The 23,579-nt window shown below is 38.2% G+C and overlaps 1 protein-coding gene and 1 pseudogene across 2 annotated transcripts in view; one reads left to right on the top strand and one right to left on the bottom strand.

Moving 5' to 3' along the window:
- The first annotated feature begins 2,555 nt into the window (after nt 1-2,555).
- Nucleotides 2,556-2,706, top strand: LOC141572006 (U2 spliceosomal RNA; annotated as a pseudogene).
- A 5,017-nt stretch (nt 2,707-7,723) lies between these two features.
- Nucleotides 7,724-23,579, bottom strand: part of SEPTIN10 (septin 10) — a 58,674-nt gene continuing 42,818 nt past the window's right edge. For both annotated transcript variants that reach the window (XM_074332310.1, XM_019757044.2), the window contains 3 exons: nt 15,595-15,727; nt 10,527-10,714; nt 7,724-8,721 (listed from right to left, as the gene is read on the bottom strand). In XM_074332310.1, coding sequence (XP_074188411.1) covers nt 8,706-8,721; nt 10,527-10,714; nt 15,595-15,727 — 337 coding nt within the window. In that variant the 3' untranslated portion in view covers nt 7,724-8,705. The remainder of the gene's footprint in view (nt 8,722-10,526; nt 10,715-15,594; nt 15,728-23,579) is intronic.

Below are 23,579 nucleotides of genomic sequence, written 5' to 3'. Positions count from 1 at the left end.
AATTATTTCAGAGAGTAGCTTTAAAAAACAGTTATTAAAAAGGAAGTATGCTCTTAGCAAATAGAAACAGGTAAGAATTAGAGTGATGCAGCGTTTAGGAACTTTGAATCCACTTAATTTATGCAAACATAATTTCTAATCAGCCTTTCCTACGATTAACTTAGAGAACATGAAATCCAGGGAGGTGCTTTGAAATACTTCCCGTCTATTCCTGAAATTCCATCATTCAAACTCATTGGCGTCTTGAAGATGTGTTGTTCTTTATGCATCTCTTTTTAAAGCTATTGTTTTCCTTTATGTGTGGTAACACCTTAAAACACTGAAATTAACAACTCTGCAGTGAGAAATTGGGAATAAACAGAAATGAGGACTCCTGGGACAATACCGGAGAATATTACATGGCCCTATGGGCGGGCAGGGAGGCAAACTGCCCCCCCTCTATCTTCTTGTCTAACCTGAGGGATGTTACAAGCTATTTCCAGAGGCCTGCAAAGAAATTCGGCCCAGCTCACTTCTTCCTGGACACATTCTTTCCACAGGCAAACCTGTGTTGGTAAGGCTGTCAGAGCTCCGTACTGAGGACAAACAGCTACTGTTCAGTTGGACTTAGAAATGCCTGGTGTCCGTAGCCTGGAGCAGAGAGCCTCACAGTAGGAGACAGGGAAGATCAGATTCTAATTGCAGTTCTGCCACCGTCACCTGAGGTCATTCACTTCTCTAGGCCTCAATTTCCTTCCCTGTCCAGTGGAGGTACAATACTCACCCACCTGCTTCCTTGAGTTCAAATAGGAGCACAGACGGTACAGCTGTCTGCAAATTACTAAGTGCTTTAAAAAGAACTAAGAGCTGGGAGGGCAACAGAAGACGCAACTATAGCATTTAAGCCATTGCGATTGAAATGTCTAGGACCAAAACTTTCTTGGTTTTGTGCGTTACCTAGTAGAAGTTGGGTGACTTAAGTGAGTTGCTAGTGGGTATATTCGTAATTCTGAGAAGGCCTCTAACTCAGCACCGCCGGGGTAGTGGGTGATTCTCCCTAATTCTGGGCGTCATTTAACAAGCTCATCTGGCTCTCACACTAAGCTTAATCTTCATCAGCAATAAAGGTGACATTTTGGCCTCCAGCTGCCACATTTTTATTTTTCAACGTCTTTCAGAATTCAGATGAGGAGGTTGGGGGCTATTTATTAGGCCCTGAAAAATTCTACCATTTATGACACTGGTCAGGAACATTGAGAAATAACACAGAGAATGGATGATACAGATCAAAGTAACTTATGATGAGGTTTTGTGGTGCATGGACCTCAGTATGCAGTCACTTTTCTTCCCTCTCTCCCTCCCTCCCTCTTTCCCTCTCTTCTAAACATTTGTTGTAGTACTGCAGAAAGTGCACATATAAATGTACAGCTTCATGGATTTTCACAAAACAGTAACAGCCATGTAACCAATACCAAGATCAAGAAATATACTAGCACCCCAGAATCTCCCTTCAGGTTCCCTCTGGTCACGACTCCCCCACCCGGAATAACCATTATTCGGACATCTGGACATAGATTTGATACAGGTGGGTGTCGTGGCTTGGCGTCCTGTGGGTTGTTTTCAGTTGTGCCATCCGCTTTTCAGTTCTGGACTTGGGCAGAATGTGGGGTGTGGGGATCATGCTGCTTTGACCTTGCAGGTGACTGCTCCTTGGAGTGGCTGTGTCCGCAAAGCTGCGTGGGCCTCAGCAAAGGCACAAGGCCATTTGCATGAACCCAAGAGAGGGTGGGCTTTATGGAGGATGTTGACCCTGATCCTGAACTACAGTTAGCATAGGTGTGTGGGAGCAGGGACCTGAGTACAAACTACTAGCCATTGAGGCTGAAAGGCACAAGCGAAACAGAGCCAAGAGTACAATTTAGGGAGAAGGACGCTCCTTTGCACCGGGAGTAAACAGTACTAGCTAGCTCCTGTTAAACTCTAGGCATCTGAGTCCTGCATGAGCTACAGACCACGGTTCTTACATTATTAGGTAGGCAGTTGTACCCCACAACCTTCCTAAACTCATTTATTCTAATACATTGTCTACAGCTTCATTTGGATGTACTGCAAACACAACCATATTACCTGTGAATACTGCGTTTTATTTCTTGCTTTCTGGTCCATCTTTATTTTCTGCCCTCCAGCAGTAGCTACAAGCTCCAGTAAAATGTTTAATGGAAGGGAATGACAGTCGTTATCCCTCACGTGTCCCCAGTCTTCAAGAGATGGCTTCCAATATCTCACCATTAGGTATTATGCTTGCTATTGGTTATTTTTTGATAGGTATCTTTTATCAAATTAAGTACGTTTCCTACTAGTCAATGTTCTAAGAGGTTTTTTTGTCTGTTTTTTTAATCTTGAAAAGATGCTAAATTTTATATTTTCTGAATCTACAGGGTTGACAGTAGATTATTTTTTCATTTAATGTTAATGCTATGAATTACATTTTTTTTAATGTTAAAACAACTTTACATTTCTGGAATAAAACAACAGAGCTATGAGGTACTTAAAAAAAAGTATATATATATAGTCCCATCGCTTCTCGGCCTTTTGGCTAAGATCAAGTGTAGTATATTCCTGTATTGTTATTTTGTTTAGGATTTTTGTACCTCTGTTCATACATGAAATCAGACTATAATTATCCTTTCTCAGAATGTGCTTATTCGGCTTTGAAATGAAAGTCATACTGGCTTTATAAAATGAATTTGGGAATGTTTCCTTTACTTACTCTTGGGGAATGTATTGGTTTTCCATTGCTGCTGTAACAAATTATTAGGTTGGTGCAAAAGTAATTACGGTTTAAAAGGTTAGAAATAATTGCACCAGGGCCAGCCCAGTGGCTCAGGTGGTTGAAGCACCGGCCGAGATCGCTGGTTCAATTCCCACATGGGCCAGTGAGCTGCGCCCTCTACAGCTAAGATTGTGAACAACAGCTCTCCTTGGAGCTGGCCGTGAGCAGCCGGAGGTTGGCGTGAGTTGTCATGGTCTGCTGATTCCTGCCACAGGCTACCGTGTGCCAGCGTGAGTGGCCGGCAGCAGGCGAGAGCTGCTATGAGCTGCTGTGAGTGGCCGACCAACAACCGACTGCCTCAGCCGGGGGAACGCAAGGCTCATAACACCAGCATGGGCCAGGGAGCTGTGTCCTACACAACTAGACTGAGAAACAAAGGGCTTGAACTGGAGTTGGGGGGGGGGGGGGCGGAAGAAGGGGGGAAAATAATAATAATAATAATCGCACCAACCTAATACCACAAACTGAATGGTAAGAAAAATGCAAATTTATTTATAATTTTGGTGGTCAGAAGTCTCCCTTTGGTCTCACCAGCCCAAAATCAAAGTGTTACGCACAGCTGAGCTCCATTTGGAGGCTCCCAGGGAGAATCCGTTTCCTTTCCTTTTCCAGCTTCTGGAGGCCCCTTCAGCCATCTTCCAAGCCAGCAATGTTGCATCTCCCTGCTCCTGCTTCAGTCATCACACCTCCCCGTGACCAGAGCTGGGAAAGGCTCTCGGCTTTTAAGGACCTAAGTGATTAGACTGGACCCATATAGACAATCAGGCTCATCTCCCCCCATCGCAAGGCTGTAACCTTAGCCACACCCATAAACTCTCTTTTGCCAGGTAAGGCAACATATTCATAGGTTTCAGGGATGAGGGCATTGGCATCTTTGGGGTGGGGGCATTGTTCTACCTACCACAGGGAGTTTGTGAAAGAATGGCTTTCTTCTTTCTATGTCTGGTAGGATTCTCGGATAGTCATCTCAGCCTAACCTTTAAGCAGATTTTAATTATGGATTGTCTTTTATTATGAAATTTTCCATTAATTCTTATATCACTAAGCTAATTTTTAAAATGAATTTATCATTTTTTCTATATTTTCAAATGTATTAATGTTTTAATGTCTACAGGATCTGTAGTGATACTCTCTTTTTTCATTCCCATTGTTTTTGCCTTTTAACTTAAGAAAAAAAGCCAGGCTTATGAGGTATAATTAACATTTGGTAAAAAAAATTTCCAGGTGTACAGTTGCACGAATTTTTACAAACGTATATAGCTGTGTAACCAACACAATAAAGAAATGGAATATTTTCACCACTCCAAAAGCTTTGTGTGCCTTTGAAGCCATCCTTCCCCTCCACAGGCCTGGCAAACACAGCTGGTTTCTGTCCTTATAGTTTTGCTTTGACAAAAATGTCACATAAATGGAGTCATAGTATATAGCCTTTTGAATCTGGCTTGACTTAGCATAACACTTGGATTTATTCATGTTTCTAAGCATGTGTCCGTAGTTTGTTCCTTTTCATTTTATGATGAACCACAACTTGTTAATGTGTTCACCAGTTAATGGACAGTTGGGTTGTTTCGAGTTTGGCAGATTGTGAAAAAAATCTGCTATGAACATTTAAGTACAGGTCCTTGTATGGACACATATTTTCATTTATCTTGAATACACTTTATAAGGACTGGAACTCCTGGGTTGTACGGCATAACAGGCAGAACAATGTCCCCCTAAAGATCAAAGGGGAATTAAGGTTACTGGCTAACCAGCAGATAGGGAGATTATGCTGATGGGCCCAGTGTAATCACAAGGGTCTTTGAAGTGGAAGAGCCAGGAAGAGGAAAAGGTCAGAATGATGTAGCATGAGCACTCAACTCAACATTGCTGGCTTGGAAAATGGGGGTTTATGAGCCAAGGAATGTGGGTAGCTTCTAGAAGCTGGAAAAGACCAAGAGAGAGATTCTGCCCTAGAACACAGCCCTGCACAAACTTTGATTTTAGCCCTGTGAGAACCATGTCAGCCTTCTGGCCTCCCAAACTGTAAAAATAGTTATTTTAAGCCACTAAGTTTGTGATAATTTGTTAGAGCAGCCATAGAAAACATATACGGTGAGGATGTAAGAAACTGCCAAACTTTTCCATTGTGTACGTGAACCACTTTGCATTCCCACAAGCAATGTAGTGTGTTCTGGTCATTCCATATCCTTTTTTTTTTTTTGTAATGTCAGGTTTGTTGTTTATTTTTAATCTTAGCCATTCTTGCCTCTTTTCATTCTTTTTGGTCTTTCTTGTCATGGCTTGTCAATCTTAATTATCTTTTAAGAACATTCAATATTTTTTTCTATTTTATCAATTCCTGTTCTCATCTTTATTATTTTTGGGGTTTAGTATACTCCTTCCTATTTTTGTAACTTCCTGAGATGAAATGTGTAGAGCATTGGTTTTCAGCCTTTTCTCCCCCCTCCTAATACTAGCATTTAGGACTATAAATTTTGATTCTAAGAATAACTTTAGCTGCTTCTCACAAGTATATATTTTCATTATCATTCAGTTCAAAATATTTTCTAATTTGCTTTTTGATTTCTTCATTGACTCATGGGTTTAGAAGTATATTTCTTAATTTCTAAACATATGGAAATCTTTGTTACTAGTGATTTCTATCAATTATATTATGATCAGAAAACAGTCTTTACAATGTAATTCCTTTAGAAGGTATTGAGGCTTGCTTTACAGTTGAACATATAGTCAATTTTCATAAAAGTTCGAGTGTACTTGAACAGTGTGTTCTGTGATTCTGGGGTACATTGTTCTATATACGTTCACCAGGCCCAAGTTATTAAATGTTTTTATCAAGTCTCCCATATCTGTAGTAATTTTTGGTTTGTTTGTTCTATCATAAACAAGAGGTGTGTTAAAATCTCCTGAGTGTGAATTTGCTTATTTCTCCATGTATTCTCTTCAATTTTTGCTTTAAATATGCTGAGGCTATGACATTCCATATGTTTGGAATTATTACGTTTTCTTATTTGAAGTGTACGTCTTCATTCCTAACAATGCTTTTTATCTTAAAACTTTTTTAAGATATAGAAAATATAGCTACATGTTAGCTTTAGTTAGGGTTTGCATGATGTTACTTTTCCTATCTTCTGTCTATAAAGACAGAAAGTTTTAGACCTCTCTCATGATGCCCCACATCTCCCCTAAACTCACTATTCATATTTAGCTACTTTCCAAGAGTACACAGGTTTTATCAAAAACATGACCTGGATTGCCCTTCTTCATTCCTACATCTGAAAAGTTGTTTCCAATCCGCCAAGACCCAGTCGAGCTCTGTGGGTAGAGACAGGAGCCCTTTTGAAAGTACTTTATGCATAAATCTGCTGTCTTTTTACTGTTGTGGTTGTTCCATGAGGACAGCCTCTGAGCCCAAGAGGAACATGGGGCCTAAATTGAGTTCATCTTCAAAATGCGGATGATGATAATAATACCTGCAACTCTTTTTCCTTTGTGTTGTTTTGAAGCTGAAATCATAGTCTATGTGAAAGAGCTTTAAAAATCAGAATAGTATATGCAAAGATTAATGACTGATAGCGAGAGGCAATGTTTCACATGCTTTATGGGAAAAAAATGTAAACAAAACATGTTTAGCTTTATTTTGTGCCCAGAAAATTTACTGGTTTAAGCATCCGTGGATAAGAATTCATTTTGTAATGAGTATTTGAACATATAGTGCAATTATTTTTAAAATGTTTTTTTCTTTGCAGTGCAATTCTTTAAAAATAAAATCATACATGGAATCCCAAATACATGAAATAATGCTCACCTTGTCACTGGAGCACACGCAGTGAGTCTGTCTCAGAGCAGAGCATTAGTACAAAATGATTACCCTTCTGTTAAGTGCAGAGTCTTAGGCCGCTTTCCATAATCTTTTTAACAAAAACTTGAATAACTTTGTTTTAACATGCCAACAACCAATGTGGCATTTAAAAGTAACTTTATTAAAGTTTAGGATAGCTGTTTCATAGAGTTTACTCTAATATGGCTACAAATAACTACCGGAGCTTCTGGGATGACACTCTCCTTGGCTAAAGCTTAGTGCCGTGGCACTGGCTGGGCTCTGTACCACAGGCTACCTGCCTCAGGGACTCACCAACTCTCTTGCTCCACCTTCCAGAACGTGGGCATGACTGATCCTGAGAAGACAGTTGAGAACTTTTTCTGTGATACTTATAACCTCCTTTCTAAAGTTTTAAAAAGTTGAGACATTTGTGAATTTCAAATGTAAAAAATCGAATGTAAAGTATTTGTCCAGGCAAATTGTGCTATGAAATGAAAGGTTTTATTTGCAATATATGCAACTTCATGGAAAAAAACACTATTCAGAATCTGACATAGGCTAAGTTAGACATTTTGTTGTATAAAAAATACTGGTAATATACCTGTCTTAAAATAATTCAAACATGTAATTAAATGAACTAATTTTGATAAAAATGTTTCTTAGGATGATGTTTGTAAAAAGAAAAGTTAATCAGTTTTTGTTTCTTTACTTGTCTTGTTCCTTTGTTGCTTTCAGTTTTATATCCCACATATCAGTGAAGTCATATGGTTCTTGACTTTTTCTGTCTTATTTCTCTTAGCTTAATAATCTCAAGATCCATCCATGTTGTCCCAAATGGCACTATTTCATCTTTTCTTATGGCAGACAATAGTTCAGTGGTTACCAGAGGGTAAGGGGGGGGTGATAGTAGAAGAAGGTAAAGGGGGTCAAATATATGGTGATGGAAGAACTGACTCTGGGTGGTGAGCACACAATGTGATATATAGATGATGTATTACAGAACTGTATACTTGAAACCTAGGTAATTTTACTAACCACTGTTACGCCAATAAATTTTAATTAAAAAAAGAAAAAGTAATTTAAACATGTTTTAGTAAATATATGTAGATTTATTAGTCAAGAGTAAATGTCAGCTTCATTTAGAATATTTAGGTACAAAAAAATGAAAAATTATATACCTATGACTTAAAAAAAAGTTAATTGTTCGGAGAATATTACTAAGGCACTGAATTCTAATATCCCTTGAGATATGAATTATCTAAATTTTTATATCTTTAATATTTAGATGTTCAATTATTTTAAGAAATATTTTTAATAAGATGATTAAAATTCTACTGTTTTCTCCCCGGAAGACAGAGTTCTAAGCAACAAGTATGTAATACATCCTAATGAAAATACTGTGATTAACACCCAGGTTCAAAGGTATTTAACACTCGGAAATGGGTTTATATACCTGGATGTTTTTACTTTTAAACATATTTTGTTTCCTCATAATAATACATCAACCACAATAAGGCATACTAAAGCATGGAAGGCCATCATGTTATATAAAATTCGATACAAAAGCTCAGGATCATGTTACCAATTGGATAATTATATCAAAAGTTAAAAAGTTCTATAAAACTATTGAGAGGTCAGTTTCAGGTACATAATACATTTTTAAACATAGTCCCAAAATTTTTCTTTTTGTATGCACCATAAAAAGGTTCATCTTGGAATATAAATGCAATCAGCCATAGTATGAATGAGTTCTGTATTTTCAGTGGCACTGACACTGCTCTGTGGTATAACGCTGTGCAAAGTGACATTAAGTGGGCAGCAGGCGGAATGATCTAGAGTCATCACAAATCAACAACTTAAGAACTTCTAACAACAGTGAATATATAAGTGCTATCATCCACTCTGGCTTATACTTAAAAGTATTTTTCCATACATGGCAGTAACTGTGCCCATTTGCCAGATACAGAATAAGTGATACAGCAAATAAAAACAGCAAGAAAATCACAGCATACTTCTAACATTTTAATAACTCTTGCTTGTGATGACCTTCTGTGACCTGGAACCTTTGTTTTACATAAAATTGGAGCTGGAAAGAGAAAAAAAAACAAAAACCCTTTTGAATGGTACAATAAAAAAAAAACATATAGTAAATAAAAATTACTAGAATCATTAGTTTTACAAAGCTTTTCTAGAAAGAAGAAATATACAGCTAATATACTGTAGGGTATCTAGCTACAGAACTTTGGCAAAGGAAAACACAAAAAACCCCACCAAACTGTTTTCTTTCCTTTTTTTTTTTTTAAAAAAAAAAACCTCTATTTTCTTGAGGATGAATTCTGAGCTCTCAAAAAAGTATGGGCTTGGCCCTAATTTTGTAAACAACAGCACATACCAATGGTTCTCAACTGAAGCAGGGTGCCAATTTCTACAAGGTAAATGTAAATTATCTTTCATATATGAAATAAAATGGGGGAATCCAATTTTAGTAACACTGGATTAAGGTAAAAAGAGGGTAAAAGGTCCCTTAACTTTATAATTCAAAACATATTGAAAAGCAGTAATACATTATAGTTTATCTTTTGAAATTCAATGCTTGAATAAAAAATAGCTATTACAAATCGTACTCATTCTTTTGATAAGTAATTACACGCCCACTATGTACCGGGCACTGTTCTCGGACCTGGAGATGGATACATCCATGAACAAAACACAGATCCATGCCCTTGTAGAGCTTTTATTAAAAGATCATTGAACTTTTAATATAAACTCTTTCTTTCTTCCCCCCAAAACTATAAAATCCACAGGTCACTTAAATACACCAAAACCTTGTGGATTTACTTCTCCATAGTTCAAAAATGGACCAACGTTATGTTTTCCTGACTATTTTGAAACTGACTTACAACATTCTGAAAATGCTGGGTTTGAAATCAGACGTGGTGATAAAATTAAACTGAAAGTGCTGCTCTGTGAGGAACCTGAGGACTTGATGCTGCTAAAGCAGAGACAGTTGGAGTCAACTGAGGCAGAAACCCACCAAGGAACATTCTCAATAGAACAAATCAGTGGGGAATTTCAAGAACAGTCAAACAGGCAAACTGACAAGGACATTTAAGTGGGAGAAAGAAAATGAAGGACACAAAGTATGAAAAAGGAAAAATAAAACTTATTTCTAAAACTTTGGTAACTTCGATTTAACACATACCCCAAACCTATAAGTCTTGGGATTATCATCCAAATGCTACTCATGGCCGCCCCGTTTTACTGGGGCCCTCTCTACCTTCCTCTGCATCTTTACGTCCAGCACTGGTTTCACAAGCTCTGACATCAAAGCACAGGAGTTCGAATCGACAGCCTGGTTCCCTTATTAAAATAAAAATTCTCACAAAATCATTATCAGTAGAATTTGTTAAAAAAATAAAAAATAAAAAAAGTGAACCTAAGAATTAGTTCTTTTTATCAAGTATTATTTTATATCTGTGATTCCATAACAAACTGTATAGCTTCCATTAGACATGAAATTAAACATAACTAATGGTATGTCAGTAGTTATTAGACGTGTAATGGAGCCGCAGGCTTAGCTATGAGGAGCAGCCCATTTGTTTCCCCACGTAACTGACCCTTTTTACACTGTATTTTTTTGTTTATCCACTCATCTTGCCAAATATTTACAGAGCACCTAATATGTGCCACGTGCTATTCCAGATGCTAGGGTAACAGCAGTGACCAGAAAGGACAAAGTCGCTGCTCTGCAGGAACTGACATTTCAGTCCCAGGAGGCAGACAGGGAATACAGAGAATGGTGAGAAGCACTATGAAGATGAGATAGGGCGATCAGACAGAAAGAGAGGCGGGACACGGCTACCGGGGACAGGGTGGCTAGGGGTGGCTTACTTCTTACGGTCCTTGTCTTTCTTCAGGTGGCCGCCCGCTGCCATATATGCTTGGTTCATGTGTATCTCAGAGGTAGCTTTCTTTTTAGAGAAAGAGATTATTTCTTCTTCCAAAAGTCTTCTCTTTTCTTCCAGCTTCATTCTCTCTTCTTGGTGAACTCTTTTAAGGTGTTCAAATTTGGCCTGTAGCTGTGAAACAAAGGTGCAATACTCACTAATGACACAGAATGGCAGCAAATGCACAGGAAGGTTCTCTGGCTCAGAAATGCAACTCAGAATGCTAACCTACACAGCCATACACACAATCTTCTTGGGGGCCCCAAAGTCCGTGCTTTCAGAAAAAATTTACACATGGAATTGCCTTTAATTTTCAATAAGGTCCCATGCAAAAAGTGCATGAGAAAAATGTAATAAAAAACCACAACCTCATGAACAGACCTCAGTCTTTAAAACACTTGACCCTTTTTTGGAGTTTTTATTTTCTTGCTGTACAGTTTCTCCACAAAGCCTCTTCAAGTAGTTTCTAAAATCCATGCTCAATAAAAGTGAGGGACACAAATTACAGAAGCAAGTTATCAAAAAGAGAAAAGAAAAAACCCTATTTTCCAAATAAAGTTATCATTTGTAGTAAACAGCTGTTGAAAGTTATACTGGTAAAGCTGTTTGGAAAGCAAGTGTTAATTGTCAATTTAAATCAAAAACCTTAAAAATGCACTTTTCCACAGTCACTGATCTTCTTGAAACTTAAACTGAATTGAGAAATCCTATATTCAGAGAAAGTTTTATATATAAATATTCACTGTAGTAGAATTTACACTATAACGGGAAAAAATAGCCTTTGGCTAATAATGTAAAAAAAAATACATTTGTGCTAAATACACTCGATGCGGCCATTAAAATGAGTTTTGTAACATTACAACATGAGATTTCACTGACTTAATTGTTAGTTATCTGGAAAAAAAAAATCTAGAGACTTGAGTGGACTCCATATGAATCAGCCGTGTGCCATGTCTGCCACAAACACAAGTATAGGATCTAAATCTACTAGATCAAAAAAGGTAAGATTTTTTTTCTTGATCCTCTGGTCTGCTTAGATAATCTTTAATATTTTCTGTTCTGGGCAGCAACCTAGCATTCATACAAGAAGCAGAACTTTGCTTCTAGAAAAGATGGCATATAATACCGTGTTTCCTCAAAAATAAGACTGAGCCGGACCATCAGCTCTAATGCGTCTTTTGGAGCAAAAATTAATATAAGACCCGGTCTTATTTTACTATAAGACCAGGTCTTTAATATAATATAATATAGTATAGTATAGTATAGTATAGTATAGTATAGTACAGTATAGTATAACATAACATAATATAATATGTAATATAATATGAGATCAGGTCTTATATTAATTTTTGCTCCAAAAGACACATTAGAGCTGATGGTCTACTAGGTCTTATTTTCGGGGAAACAGTAGTTGAGGAAACACTTCATTAAAAATCAGAGGCTAAGGGTAGAAAATTAAGAGAGCTAAACTCCAACCTAGTAAAAATTAAATATTCCAAATATGTTACAGTGTGTAGTAAACCAGTAAACCTGATAGAAGTCTTTAAAAAGAGACAGAACAAGGTTGAGACAGATTAAGTAAGGCCATTCTACCTTAAATCCTTTTATTCCTGAAGATGACATTTCAGAGAAGCATTAGTTCCTTGTTATTTTCTTATTTAAGATATAAAAGTGGTGTGTGTGTAGTAGAACTCATCTAGCTGTCATTCAAAGCAGTGGTATAAATAGTCTATAGCTCTCTGAGCATGTGTGCATCCCCTATAAATTTGGGAGAGGAGTGATGTGGACGGTAAAACTTGGACAGGGAAGATGAAGGAGCAGATTTACATTATATTAATACAGATATACCAGGGGTGACAAAAAAATGTATAAACATTTTTTTGGCACACTCCGTATATCTGATTACTTAAATGCATACTTTATACATGAAGCATTCACTTGTGGTTCCATTATTCACTACAATAGGCATTTCATTCAAACGTCTTTTCAAATACTAATCAAAGAAGCTAGAAACAGGAGACCTGTGCTGCTGACAACTACTCCCCTATGCTCCTAAGACTGTTACCACCAATAAGGTACACTGCTGTATCTTTTGTCAACACTACTTCTAAGGAATACATTGTGTTGTTCAGTGAGGCTTTAAAATGTATCCATTTTTAGAAATGAATGCTAGAGACAACATTCCTCCCTTAGTGAACTAGCAAGTATCTTTAATCTGAGCTCTGAACCTTGCCGTGGTCCCTTTTGGCCTTGACCGCCTGGAAGGTGAGCTGTCTGTGTTCACTGAGAAGTTACCTTGCGCCACAGCTCGCAGCTCCGCCTATGTGCAAACCTCTCCTTCCTGCTCTGTTACAAGGCTCTTGTACTGTCATGTTCAGGATTATAATGTAGCTGTATTTTTTACTAAAAATCATCTGGAGTACTTTTAGAAATGGAGAGGCATTAATATTAAATGAAAAATTAGTGAAGAAATATAAAATGGGGAAGGAGTAATGATTTAATGATGCGTATGTGCTTTGAGGGATAAATATAAGCTGTACTTTTTCTTGTAGTGGGGGAGGGGAATGGGAACTCTGAGTGTCATACATATAATGCCTCATTAGTACATCTAGAATGATGTTAATAAAGATGTAGAAAAGATAACAAACAGTATTTTGAGATAATATTTGTTCTGTGCATTTACATATTTTAGTTATCTAATGTTCACAGCATTTTCAGCTAACTATATAATAAAATCCAGATTCTTACGCAAGATAAATTAAGAGGTATTTGTTTTACAACAATATGGGCAAGGATATTTTAAATAACAAGGTCCTCTAATACAGAAATAATGTTTTGGGTTACCCAAATTATCTTTTTATTAGTGACTGCCAGTATCTTGCCGATATAACTAACTTTAAAATGTCAGCAGCCAAGTACTGGGTGACCAAATGTCCCGTTTTCCCAGAAGAAACCTGGTTTACACCCACCCGCTGTCCCACTGTAATTATTAATAAGCCTCCTTTCCCTCTGAAGCCGTCCTAAAACCAGCAATAAATTATACTGTCGTCCTTAGTCCTTCAGTTGACGATTCTGGTCTCATGGAATGATGATTACTGACTAGGTTTCCTTTTCAGCAGACTGATCCTGACTCTAAAGTATTAACGATACTGCCTTTGCAGCATGAAAACTGGTCATGGGATACCGTGTAATAGTTATGAAACAGGCCAGTAATCTGCTGCTTCTAAAGCTATATAATGAAAAGTTTAGAACTCCTGTGACAACTTTGGTTGTTGGTGCCTTAGATTTAAATTAACTTCTTCATTAGTTTAATACATACTCTTAACACAAAAAAGCACTTGAATCACAAAAATAAAAATCTATAAAGCAGCTATTGACAAACAGTATTTCTCTTTTTCTTTCAACTACTTGGTCACCCTGAAGTTTTAATTTCCTTTTAAATAATACATTATTTAAACAAAATATTCTTATGTGGGGTTTTCAAAATTAAAACTAATCTATAAACCACTTCTCCATCTTCCCTCCTCACTGGAGAAACTAAGAATCATGATATGAAAGACAAACACTTGAAAGAGTTTTACTCTGCTACCATCTTAAAGATGAGTCTACTAATTGAAAGAAAAATCAGCATCCTTATTTCCTACTCATCACAACTCCTTCCTCAGTATTTGTATAAAAGTAACTCCAAACAGGGACTATTCTCGAATAAAAGAGACTGAAGAAAGAGAACACCCAAATGCAATATGAGACCTGTGATTTACTTCTGATTCAAAAACAAAACCAAAAAATCACCAAACAAAAATAAATAATAGACAGTCTTGACACAACTGGAGAAATCTGAATATGGACTGGAGATTAGGAGATTATGGCATTCCTCTTAATTTTCTTAGGTGTAATATTGCTACTATAGTTATGGAGGAAAATACCCGAAGCTTCAGAGATACACACTGACAGACCTAGAGGTGGTCTCATGACATCTACAACCAGTTTTCAGGTGACCAGGGACACACACACACACACACACACACACACACACACACACACACACACAGATGCACACATACACATAAAATAAAGAAGGAAAAATGTTCATTGCTAAATCTAGGTGTAGGGAGGGACACGGGCATTCTGTACTGTCACTTTCCTGTTATTTGAACTTTTTCAAAATAAAAGATCAAAATTCATTATAAATAAGGTACATGAGAGTATTAATTTTATAAAACCACTTACTATAGCATTCATTTAAAATCAAGTGCTGTAAGTGTACTTGAAACAATAAATTTGTAAAATTAAATTACTTTACAAATAACTCTTCAGGAACTCTTATGTTATCAAATTCATTTGTATTAACATTTGTCTTCTCCTAGAAATTCCTTCTGTAGCTCCTCCTTTTTGACCCGCCTCTTAAATATGGCCATTTACTTAAAAGTAACCATTACAGTTAGGTCTACAGGTTTGTAGAAAATAGCTTAACATAAATAAAACTAAAATTGTTGCTTGAAGAATGAGAAGCAAACAAAACTACAGGAACTTACTGCTGATTTTTTTTTGTGGCAAGGCTATATCCAAAGGTCATCGAGACCATAACTCATCCAAAAAGCCTGCGTTCAAACTCAAAAAGCTACTTAACAGCTTTCATAGTTACCCATTTCGTGGCAAAACACAATCCCAATAACTCTCAAAAACTCTCAGAAAAGGCTTTATTATTCCAGAGCTAAAATATTTCTGGCTCATGGTTAAGATATTTAAAACACTTCTTAGTAAACCAGTCCATTACAAGTCCTTGGAACACCAATTTCAATGGAAAACCATTTACCCATAAGGGCCAAAGTTTTTATTTGATTTCAGATTGTGATATTTTAAAGTCTGTATCCAAAGATTGTGTTAAAATAGATACTTGTTAAAGAGTAACAAGCAGTCTCCAAAAGCACCTCAACTAAATTCTCAAGATAGATCCCCCAAATTAATAGGATACCAAAAATATACAAATCCCATCACACCAGTGTACTTGCCTCTCTCTCTGCTTCTTTCAGGGTGGCTTCTTTCTCCTTTACTCGCTGCACAAACATCTGTTTCATTTCTTCTTCCTTCCTCTGACGTTCACCATAAAATTCGTGTCTTTTGGCTTCATAGGTCTCCTGAAGACTAGAAAATTTATTTGTGGTACTCTTATGTTAAAAAGATAATGTAACAAACTTGTAAAAACTCGAACATCTCAGGTTAAGCCTCATAACTACAACAATATGTACCAGTGTCCTCTCACACAGAACAACTCGAAACATGGGATTTCCTATAGCGTGAGACATAATAGAGAGCACTAGAATTTTGGAAATTCTGCTTTATCAAATCCTTCACAATAAGTACTCTCATTTTATGCCAAAGGAATTCCTCTTTCAATCCTCGTTAATTGGCATCAATGTGTCTAGAAAACTTGAAGTCCTGAAGTGATCTTTGACTCTTCCCTCACCCTCATCTCCATATCTGATCACCAAGGCCTGTGAATTCAGCCTGTGACTGTGAAACATTTAAATCCAGTCTTCTTTGGTTTCTACAGCTATCCTGTTATAGCCTAACTTGATCTTTGAGATTTTCTGTCTTCACTATTACAATAATCTCCTAACTGATCACTGGGCTTTTAGTTTCTCTTTCTTTCACTTTGTTCTTGCCACTCTTAAGATTTTCCAACCAAACTACAGAGCTCACTACCTTTGTTCTCTGCACCAGTTATGTTATCTACAGAATAAGGTCCCACCTCCTTTAAACAGCTTTTTAAAAACTCCACAGTATGGCCTTTCCAGATTCATCTCTTACCAAATCCAAACCTCGTAAGGTTCCACCCATACCAACCTATTCACTAGTCCTAAAACATGCCACGCACTTCATGCTTTAGTTTGTTGCATCTCCTGCTTCCAATGCCACTGCCCACTTCCCAACCCCACATTCTACCCAGCTAATCCTCTCTCAAGGCCATATTCGAATGCAGCTTCCTCTATAAAGCCTTCTCCATCCTCTCAGCTGGAAGTAATTGTTCCTTCTAGGCACTTCCATGGCACTTTGTTTATACCTCCTCCTTGGCATTTATAGCCTACCTGCTTCTCTTCTAATAGAGCAACATCTTTGTAACCCAACTCTTAAGCAGAGCTCTCTAGACATTTCAGTTTCTTCATCAATGTTCATTTAATCACAGAAATTGTCAGGACGTGGATCCGAATTTAACCAAGCACAGCAAGGACTGTCCTATTTAAAATGTGATGAATTAAGAAATTTTACTAATTTTAAATGTGATAACTGGAGAAATAAATCTTTTAAGTATAGAATTCTTTAAGTTCAAGGAAAACTAGAGTGAGACAGTTGCACAGTAGCTATTACGGCTGCTAGTTGAGTGTGTGAGACACAGTATGTATTCTGAGGAGGAAGAGATCCTAAATGTCTTGAAAAGCAAAGCTGACAGGGGCACAAAATGCCCTAGGTGACCCCACAAAGGCCTCAATCTCAAGGAGGCATTTTTACTTTGCACCAGGGTTTTTGCTTTTTCTTCTATTTTCTGTATTTGTTTTGGTTTTATTTTAAAGAAGCCTCTAACTCTTTCACCATTTTCAGAAACGTCCCTACATTTTGCTGGTCCTACACGGGCTGATAGTCTTTAATGACAAACTTGGTTTCAATAACCACATCAAATGTACGTTTTTTTAAAGTTCTCAATCTATTTATACAAGCACTTGAGTTGCTTAGGAGGAAAATAAATCTACTCAGCAAAAAGACCTAACATTTGTTGAATAGCTGCTTCCAACAAGGGAATTTTCTAGACTCCTTTCACTATCTAATTTCCATAGCAACTGTTAATGATCTAGGAATATTTCTCTGGCGGCAGTTTCTGGGTGTGAGCCGGGATCGTGTCTCCTGAGACCCAAGAATGGAAACACGGACCCTGGAGAGGCAGAGCTTTAAAAAGAGGTAGTTTATTGAAAACAAAGGGTCAGAGCTCCTGAGCGGGAGGGAGTCCCGAATGGGGGTGCCCCGTGAGTGAGGCAAAAGCTCTTACTTTCATACTTTCCCTTGTCTGCTTGGGGAAGGGAGCTGGAGCCTTCTACTGGAATTCATCTATCAGGTTTGTCCTATTTGCTCCTCCTGAAGGGATTAACGAACCAACCCATTCCTATCTATCAGATCTGCTCCTTTGTCCGGCCAAAAGGGATGTGAGGTAATTTATTAACCTCAAGGCGAGTTCTCCTATCTTTGTCCTGGAGTGAAGGAGACATTCCAGAATCTGGAATTTCAGGATATGGCTGCTTTTTGTTTATTCCACCAGGGACCTCCCTGTCTACCTCGCAACATACTAACTAACCTGTCCCATTAAGACGGGATTGTAATGGTAGCACTAAATTTTCTATTTTTGAGATTTGGACCTCTAGTATAATTCACATTAATAAGTGTAGTTTAGCTTGGGACTTTTTGAAAGCTTTTTTTCCTTTTTAGCTTCTTAATGATTCTGCTTGCTGTACATTTACTATGCAGACCAGTTTCAATGTTTCTATTTACTTAGCCCAGTGCTGGCCCTGTGACTTGGGAGAGGTTTTGCATCTGTATGTAATCCACTCTCTTGGCTCCAACTTAAATCTATGTAATATATGCAAAGGGTGCAGTAACCAGCTTTACCGCACAACTACAGGAAAAGATAAAACTTGAGACCAAACAAAGTCACAACTCAGTAGTTTGCAGTAGTTTCTAGCAGACTCTGCCCAGCCGACTCTCCTCTTACTTTAATAAATCTTCTATATTTCTATCTGACTTGTGAATTCTTTCACGGCCCACGAGCGAGCAGACAGAACAGCAACCACGAAAAACAAGCACTAATATTCTTTTTACAGGCAAGAAAACAAAAGCTTGGAGAGGTAAAGTAATCTGCCCAAAGTACCATAGTTGGTAAGGTCAAAGCTGGGCTTTGAACCAGATCAGACCTGTTCCAAAGCCATAGTCCTAAGGACCATAGATAAGACTATCTGAAGTGATGTCTCAACAAAAGATCAAAAAGTGATGTAGTGTTCCTGCACGTTTTCTATCATACCACACTGTTTTCCAGCTTTGACAATGCAAATTTATAAAGCCAACTGCAAGAGCCTGCACTATCTTTCAAAAGATGGTAAAGAAACTCTTACATCTGAAAGGAAACAGTTGATATAGTGTTGTAAAATTAATGCAACCATTGTTCTCTCATGGGTTTATTTATTAAACAAAAATGAAAAAGTTTTCATGCTATACTGCTCCCATTTCTAGTATAAAAGTAGCTTGCTGTCATGAATATTTAATGTAACATATAACTAGAGTTGCAAATATCACTGATTTAAAGCAAAGTTGAAAATCAAAAGGGAAAAACATTCTCAGATGCTCATTTTCATCAAGAAAGCCACTCTAGTCCCTTCACTTTACGTTTTTCCATGTCTACTGTAGACTACATGCTTATGAGACAGAAAATTATAAACAGTCAGGAAAATGGCCACCATGGAGGGGAATTAAGACAGAGACCATTAACAAAGCCAGAGGAAGTAACTTGAATGGCTGAATAATAGATTCAGGATGCCTGACTCACAAAAATAATCCTGAGTAATTGGCTCAGACGTAGGGTGGGGTGGGGGTGGGAGGAGAAGGGCATCCGGCTTGTAACAAAGCAGCTAAAAAGCCCACGAAAGCCCAGGTACAGGGGAAGGGCCAATCAGCTTGTAGTTAACAATTTCAAACTGCGGAGAAAATAAGCAGTCTGAAGAGATAAGGTAATAGCCCCTTGTCAATCACAGGTGTCAATCAAGTGGTCCCACACCTGGAGAGGAACAGCCCATCCCAGATAAAACCCACAGGCTCCTGCAAGCCGTGCCTTTTTGAGCCTTGCTTTTGCTTGGGGGTGGGGGTGGGGGTGGGGGTGGGGGGGGCTTCCAAACCCTGTGGAGTGTACATTTTCTCCTAATAATGCTACCTTTGAGCCTTTGCCCCTTTTTTGCCTTGCCTTGGGGCCCACTCCAAACTCTTTGGAGTGTACTGTCCTTTTTAATAATGGCCCTTGAGCCACTGCTTTCTGCCTAGACCCGCTTCTATTTCTTCGAAGTGTACTTTTTCTTCTAATAAACTGCTCTTTCACTACTTTACCTCGGCATGTTGTTCAATTCTTTGCTCAAGATGCCCAGAACCGGGAAACTACATCAAGGCGGGCCCATCCTCCCCTAATGTAGCGGCTAAGCTTCCCAGTGCTCCTCCCCGAGGCCCGGCTGTGGGAGCCACAGCCGGACTTTTCACTGAGAAGGGCCCCTCTCAGGTAACACTTAGAAGTTAACTATTTCTTGGGAGTTCCAAAGACACAGAATTTTATGACAAAATTATGCCAAACACTTAAGCAACACTAAAATACTAGAAAAATCTTCCATTCAAAACTACAAGTTGCACAACACTTCAAGGACAGTGACTTTCTACTCAGATGTTGAAGGTGACTGATGGGAACAAAACTGGGGCCTCCCCCACACTGACATCTAGTGCCCCAACTTCCTTGCTTGTCCTCTGCAAGCAACCTACAGCCACTGCTTTCTACCCATCCCGTAACCTGGACTACATGGAAGAAATGTTTCAATTTTTCCATTCTTTATCTGATCAGTAAGCAGATGCTCCCCAAACTGATGAAATGCTAAAAAAAAAAAAATGGATGTTCTGAACAATCTTTGGCTCTGACTGCCCACCACCTGCCTATCTCCTCTCGGTCTCATTGCTCTGATCACTTTTTGGAGTGCTAAACTCCTCCATGGCATACAACTGGTGGGGCAGTTAATCAGGTTCATACCCGCCCCTACCCAAGACATGGGTACCTGTCCTACGCTGGGCCTGCTGTACACTTCTTCCCGGGCTCTGAGCAGAGAACAAAAAGGCTAAAAATGAATGGTTTCAGTTTATTTACTCCACTCTCAGCATTAGAATGAAAGTGGTTTCTACTTGTTCTAAACTTTCCCTTTGAATCTCTAAGTCTTGGCTTATGCAGTCTTCCAACGATTGGTCTTTTTGTTTTGGATGGTGTTGTTTTCATTATTTTCAAAGAACTGTAAAACAAGCAACTGGACTGTATTACTTTGCTGTACTTCGGATCCTCGACTTTAACAAAGCTGACCTCTCCTTTTTCCTTGAAATCCCCTTCATTTGGCTTCTGAGACATGACGCTGTTGATTGTCCTCTTTCCTCTACCCAAACCTTCTCTTCTATCTGCTTCTCCAGCTGACAAATATTAGAGTGATTCAAGGCTGTTTTCAAGGTAACATTCTTTCCAGATGTACATCTCTCTCCAGGCAATCTTATCCATCCTCATATATTCCATTAACCATCTAAATGCCTATGACTCTTAAGTTTATTCCTTTGGCCCAGCCCTCTCCTCTGAGTTCCACATAAATATCCAAGGTGCCTATTTGACATTGTCACTTGGATGTTTCAGAGGAAAACGCAAAGTCAACAGGTCATGCCAATCACTGCTGCCCCACAAAAATGCTAGTCTTCCTCCAGAAATACCTATCTTGATGAATGGTACAAACATCTACCTAGCCAATGAAACCATAAATCCAGGAGATTAGAAATCTTCCTTTAGCATCTTGGCACCTCCTGCTTCTTTATCTTATTATAGCCAAACAATCACTAAGTTTGTTCAGTTTTATTTTCTAGGTATCTCTCAAACATGACCTGTTATATTTTCATTGCTATTACTTCAGTCCCAGCGACACTCTCTTAACTGGTTTCTCCTAAGCATCTTTGCACAACCCTTTAATGCCTTCTTTACATAACAGCTAAGAGTGATTTTTAAATTGTAAATGTGGTATCACTCTTTCAATGCCTTTCCCTTTACCTTAGGAGGAAGACTAAAATCATCACTAGGGCTTCCATGGTTTGACTCCTGCTTACCTGTTCTCTCCATCTTATGCCACTCCCACTGACTCCTCTCCAGCTGCACTGATATTCCTCCAGGGTCTTAAAGATGTCATTCTCTTTCTGCCATCAGATCTTTGCATATATCTTGCTCTATTTTCCCCACAGAATTATAGCTCAAAACAGTAACTGACTCAAAGAAGTCTTCCCTAATTTTCCAGAGAAATCAGGATACCCTGCCCCCTTTATACACTGTCTCTCCTTTAGTGCACATTTGACAACTATAATTTAATGTGCAATTAGTTGTTTGATCTTTTACCTCCCCTACAAGAATGTAAACTACATGACAGCCAGGGCTATATGATCGTATTCATTATTATATGCCCAGCACTTAGTCCAGAGCCTTGTAAATAGTAGACACTTTTAAAATGCTTATGATTTTACACAGTATTATTCACTATTGACTCCCAAATTATCTCAGCCTTAACTTCTCCCAAGCTTCAGATTCATTTATGTAATAATCTACTCAAACTCTTCAACTGAATATTTAATAAGGAACTTAAATTTAACATGTATAAAACCTCTCAATTACCAACCATAACCCCTAAAACATACCCCTTCCCCAATCCTGGTCATATCAATAAACATCACCACCATTCACCCAGTTTCTCAGGTCAAAAACAGTGACTGGAGTCATCCTCAATTCCTCTTTCTTTTACATCCTATATCCAACCATCAATGTGTCCTATTAATTTGACTTTCAAATAACATATCCGAAGTATGCTTTACTTCTACCGTGTTTCCCTGAAAATAAGACCTAGCCGGGCCATCAGCTCTAATGCGTCTTTTGAAGCAAAAATTAATATAAGACCTGGTCTTATTTTAATATAAGATCTGGTTAATATAATATAATGTACTATAATATAATATAACATAATACCAGGTCTTATATTAACTTTTGCTCCAAAAGACGCATTACAGCTGATGGTCCAGCTAGGTCTTATTTTCAGGGAAACACGGTATCACTACCATGTACCAATACTTGCATCATAGTGGTACAAGAAGAAGAGAGAGAGCAAGGAATTGAAAGTTTATTTGAAGAAATGATGGAAAACTTCCCTAACCTGGTGACGGTAATAGACATATTAAGTCCAGGAAGCAGACAGCCCCAAACAAGATGTACCAAAACAGGCCCACACCAAGACACATCATAATTAAAATGCCAAAGTTTAAAGATAAAGAAAGAATCTTAAAAGCAGCAAGAGAAAAGCAGTTAGTTACCAATAGGGGAGCTCCTATAAGACTGTCAGCTGATTTCTCAACAGAAACTTTGCAGGCCAGGAGGGATTAGCATGAAGTATTCAAAGTGATGAAAAGCAAGGACCTACAACCAAGATTATTCTACACAGCAAGGCCATCATTTAGAATCGAAGGACAGATAAAGCACTTCCCAGACAAGAAAAAGCTAAAGGAGTTCATCACCACCAAACCACTATTACAACAAACGTCAAAGGGGCTTCTTTAAGAAGAAGAAACAAATAAAATAAAAAATATGAATAATAAAATGGCAGTAACTACACTTCTATTGACAATTACTATAAATGTAAATGGATTAAACACTCCAATCAAAAGACATAGGCTGGCTGAATAGATAAGAAAACAAGACCTAGGGGCGGCCGGATGGCTCAGTTGGTTGGAGCGCGAGCTCTGAACAACAGGGTTGCCGGTTCAATTCCCACATGGGCTAGTGAGCTGCTCCCTCCACAACTAGATTGAAGACAACAAGTTGCTGCTGAGCTTCTGGAGGGGTGGCTGGATGGCTCAGTTGGTTAGAGCATGAGCTCTTAACAAGGTTGCTGGTTCAATTCCCCCCATGGGATGGTGGGCTGTGCCCCCTGCAACTAAGATTGAAAACGACGACTGGACTCGGAGCTGAGCTGCGCCCTCCACAACTAGACTGAAGGACAACGACTTGGAGCTGATGGGCCCTGGAGAAACACACTGTTTCCCAACAAAATCTTTAAAACAAAACAAAACAAGGAATAAAAAAACAAGACCCATACATATGCTGCCTACACGAGACCCATTTCACATAGAAAAACACACACAGACT

This window comes from Rhinolophus sinicus, linkage group LG05, assembly GCF_036562045.2.
Source record: "Rhinolophus sinicus isolate RSC01 linkage group LG05, ASM3656204v1, whole genome shotgun sequence".
NCBI classification, from domain to species: domain Eukaryota; kingdom Metazoa; phylum Chordata; class Mammalia; order Chiroptera; family Rhinolophidae; genus Rhinolophus; species Rhinolophus sinicus.
Note: the sequence above shows the minus strand (reverse complement) of the source record. Positions and strands in the feature narration are given on the sequence as shown.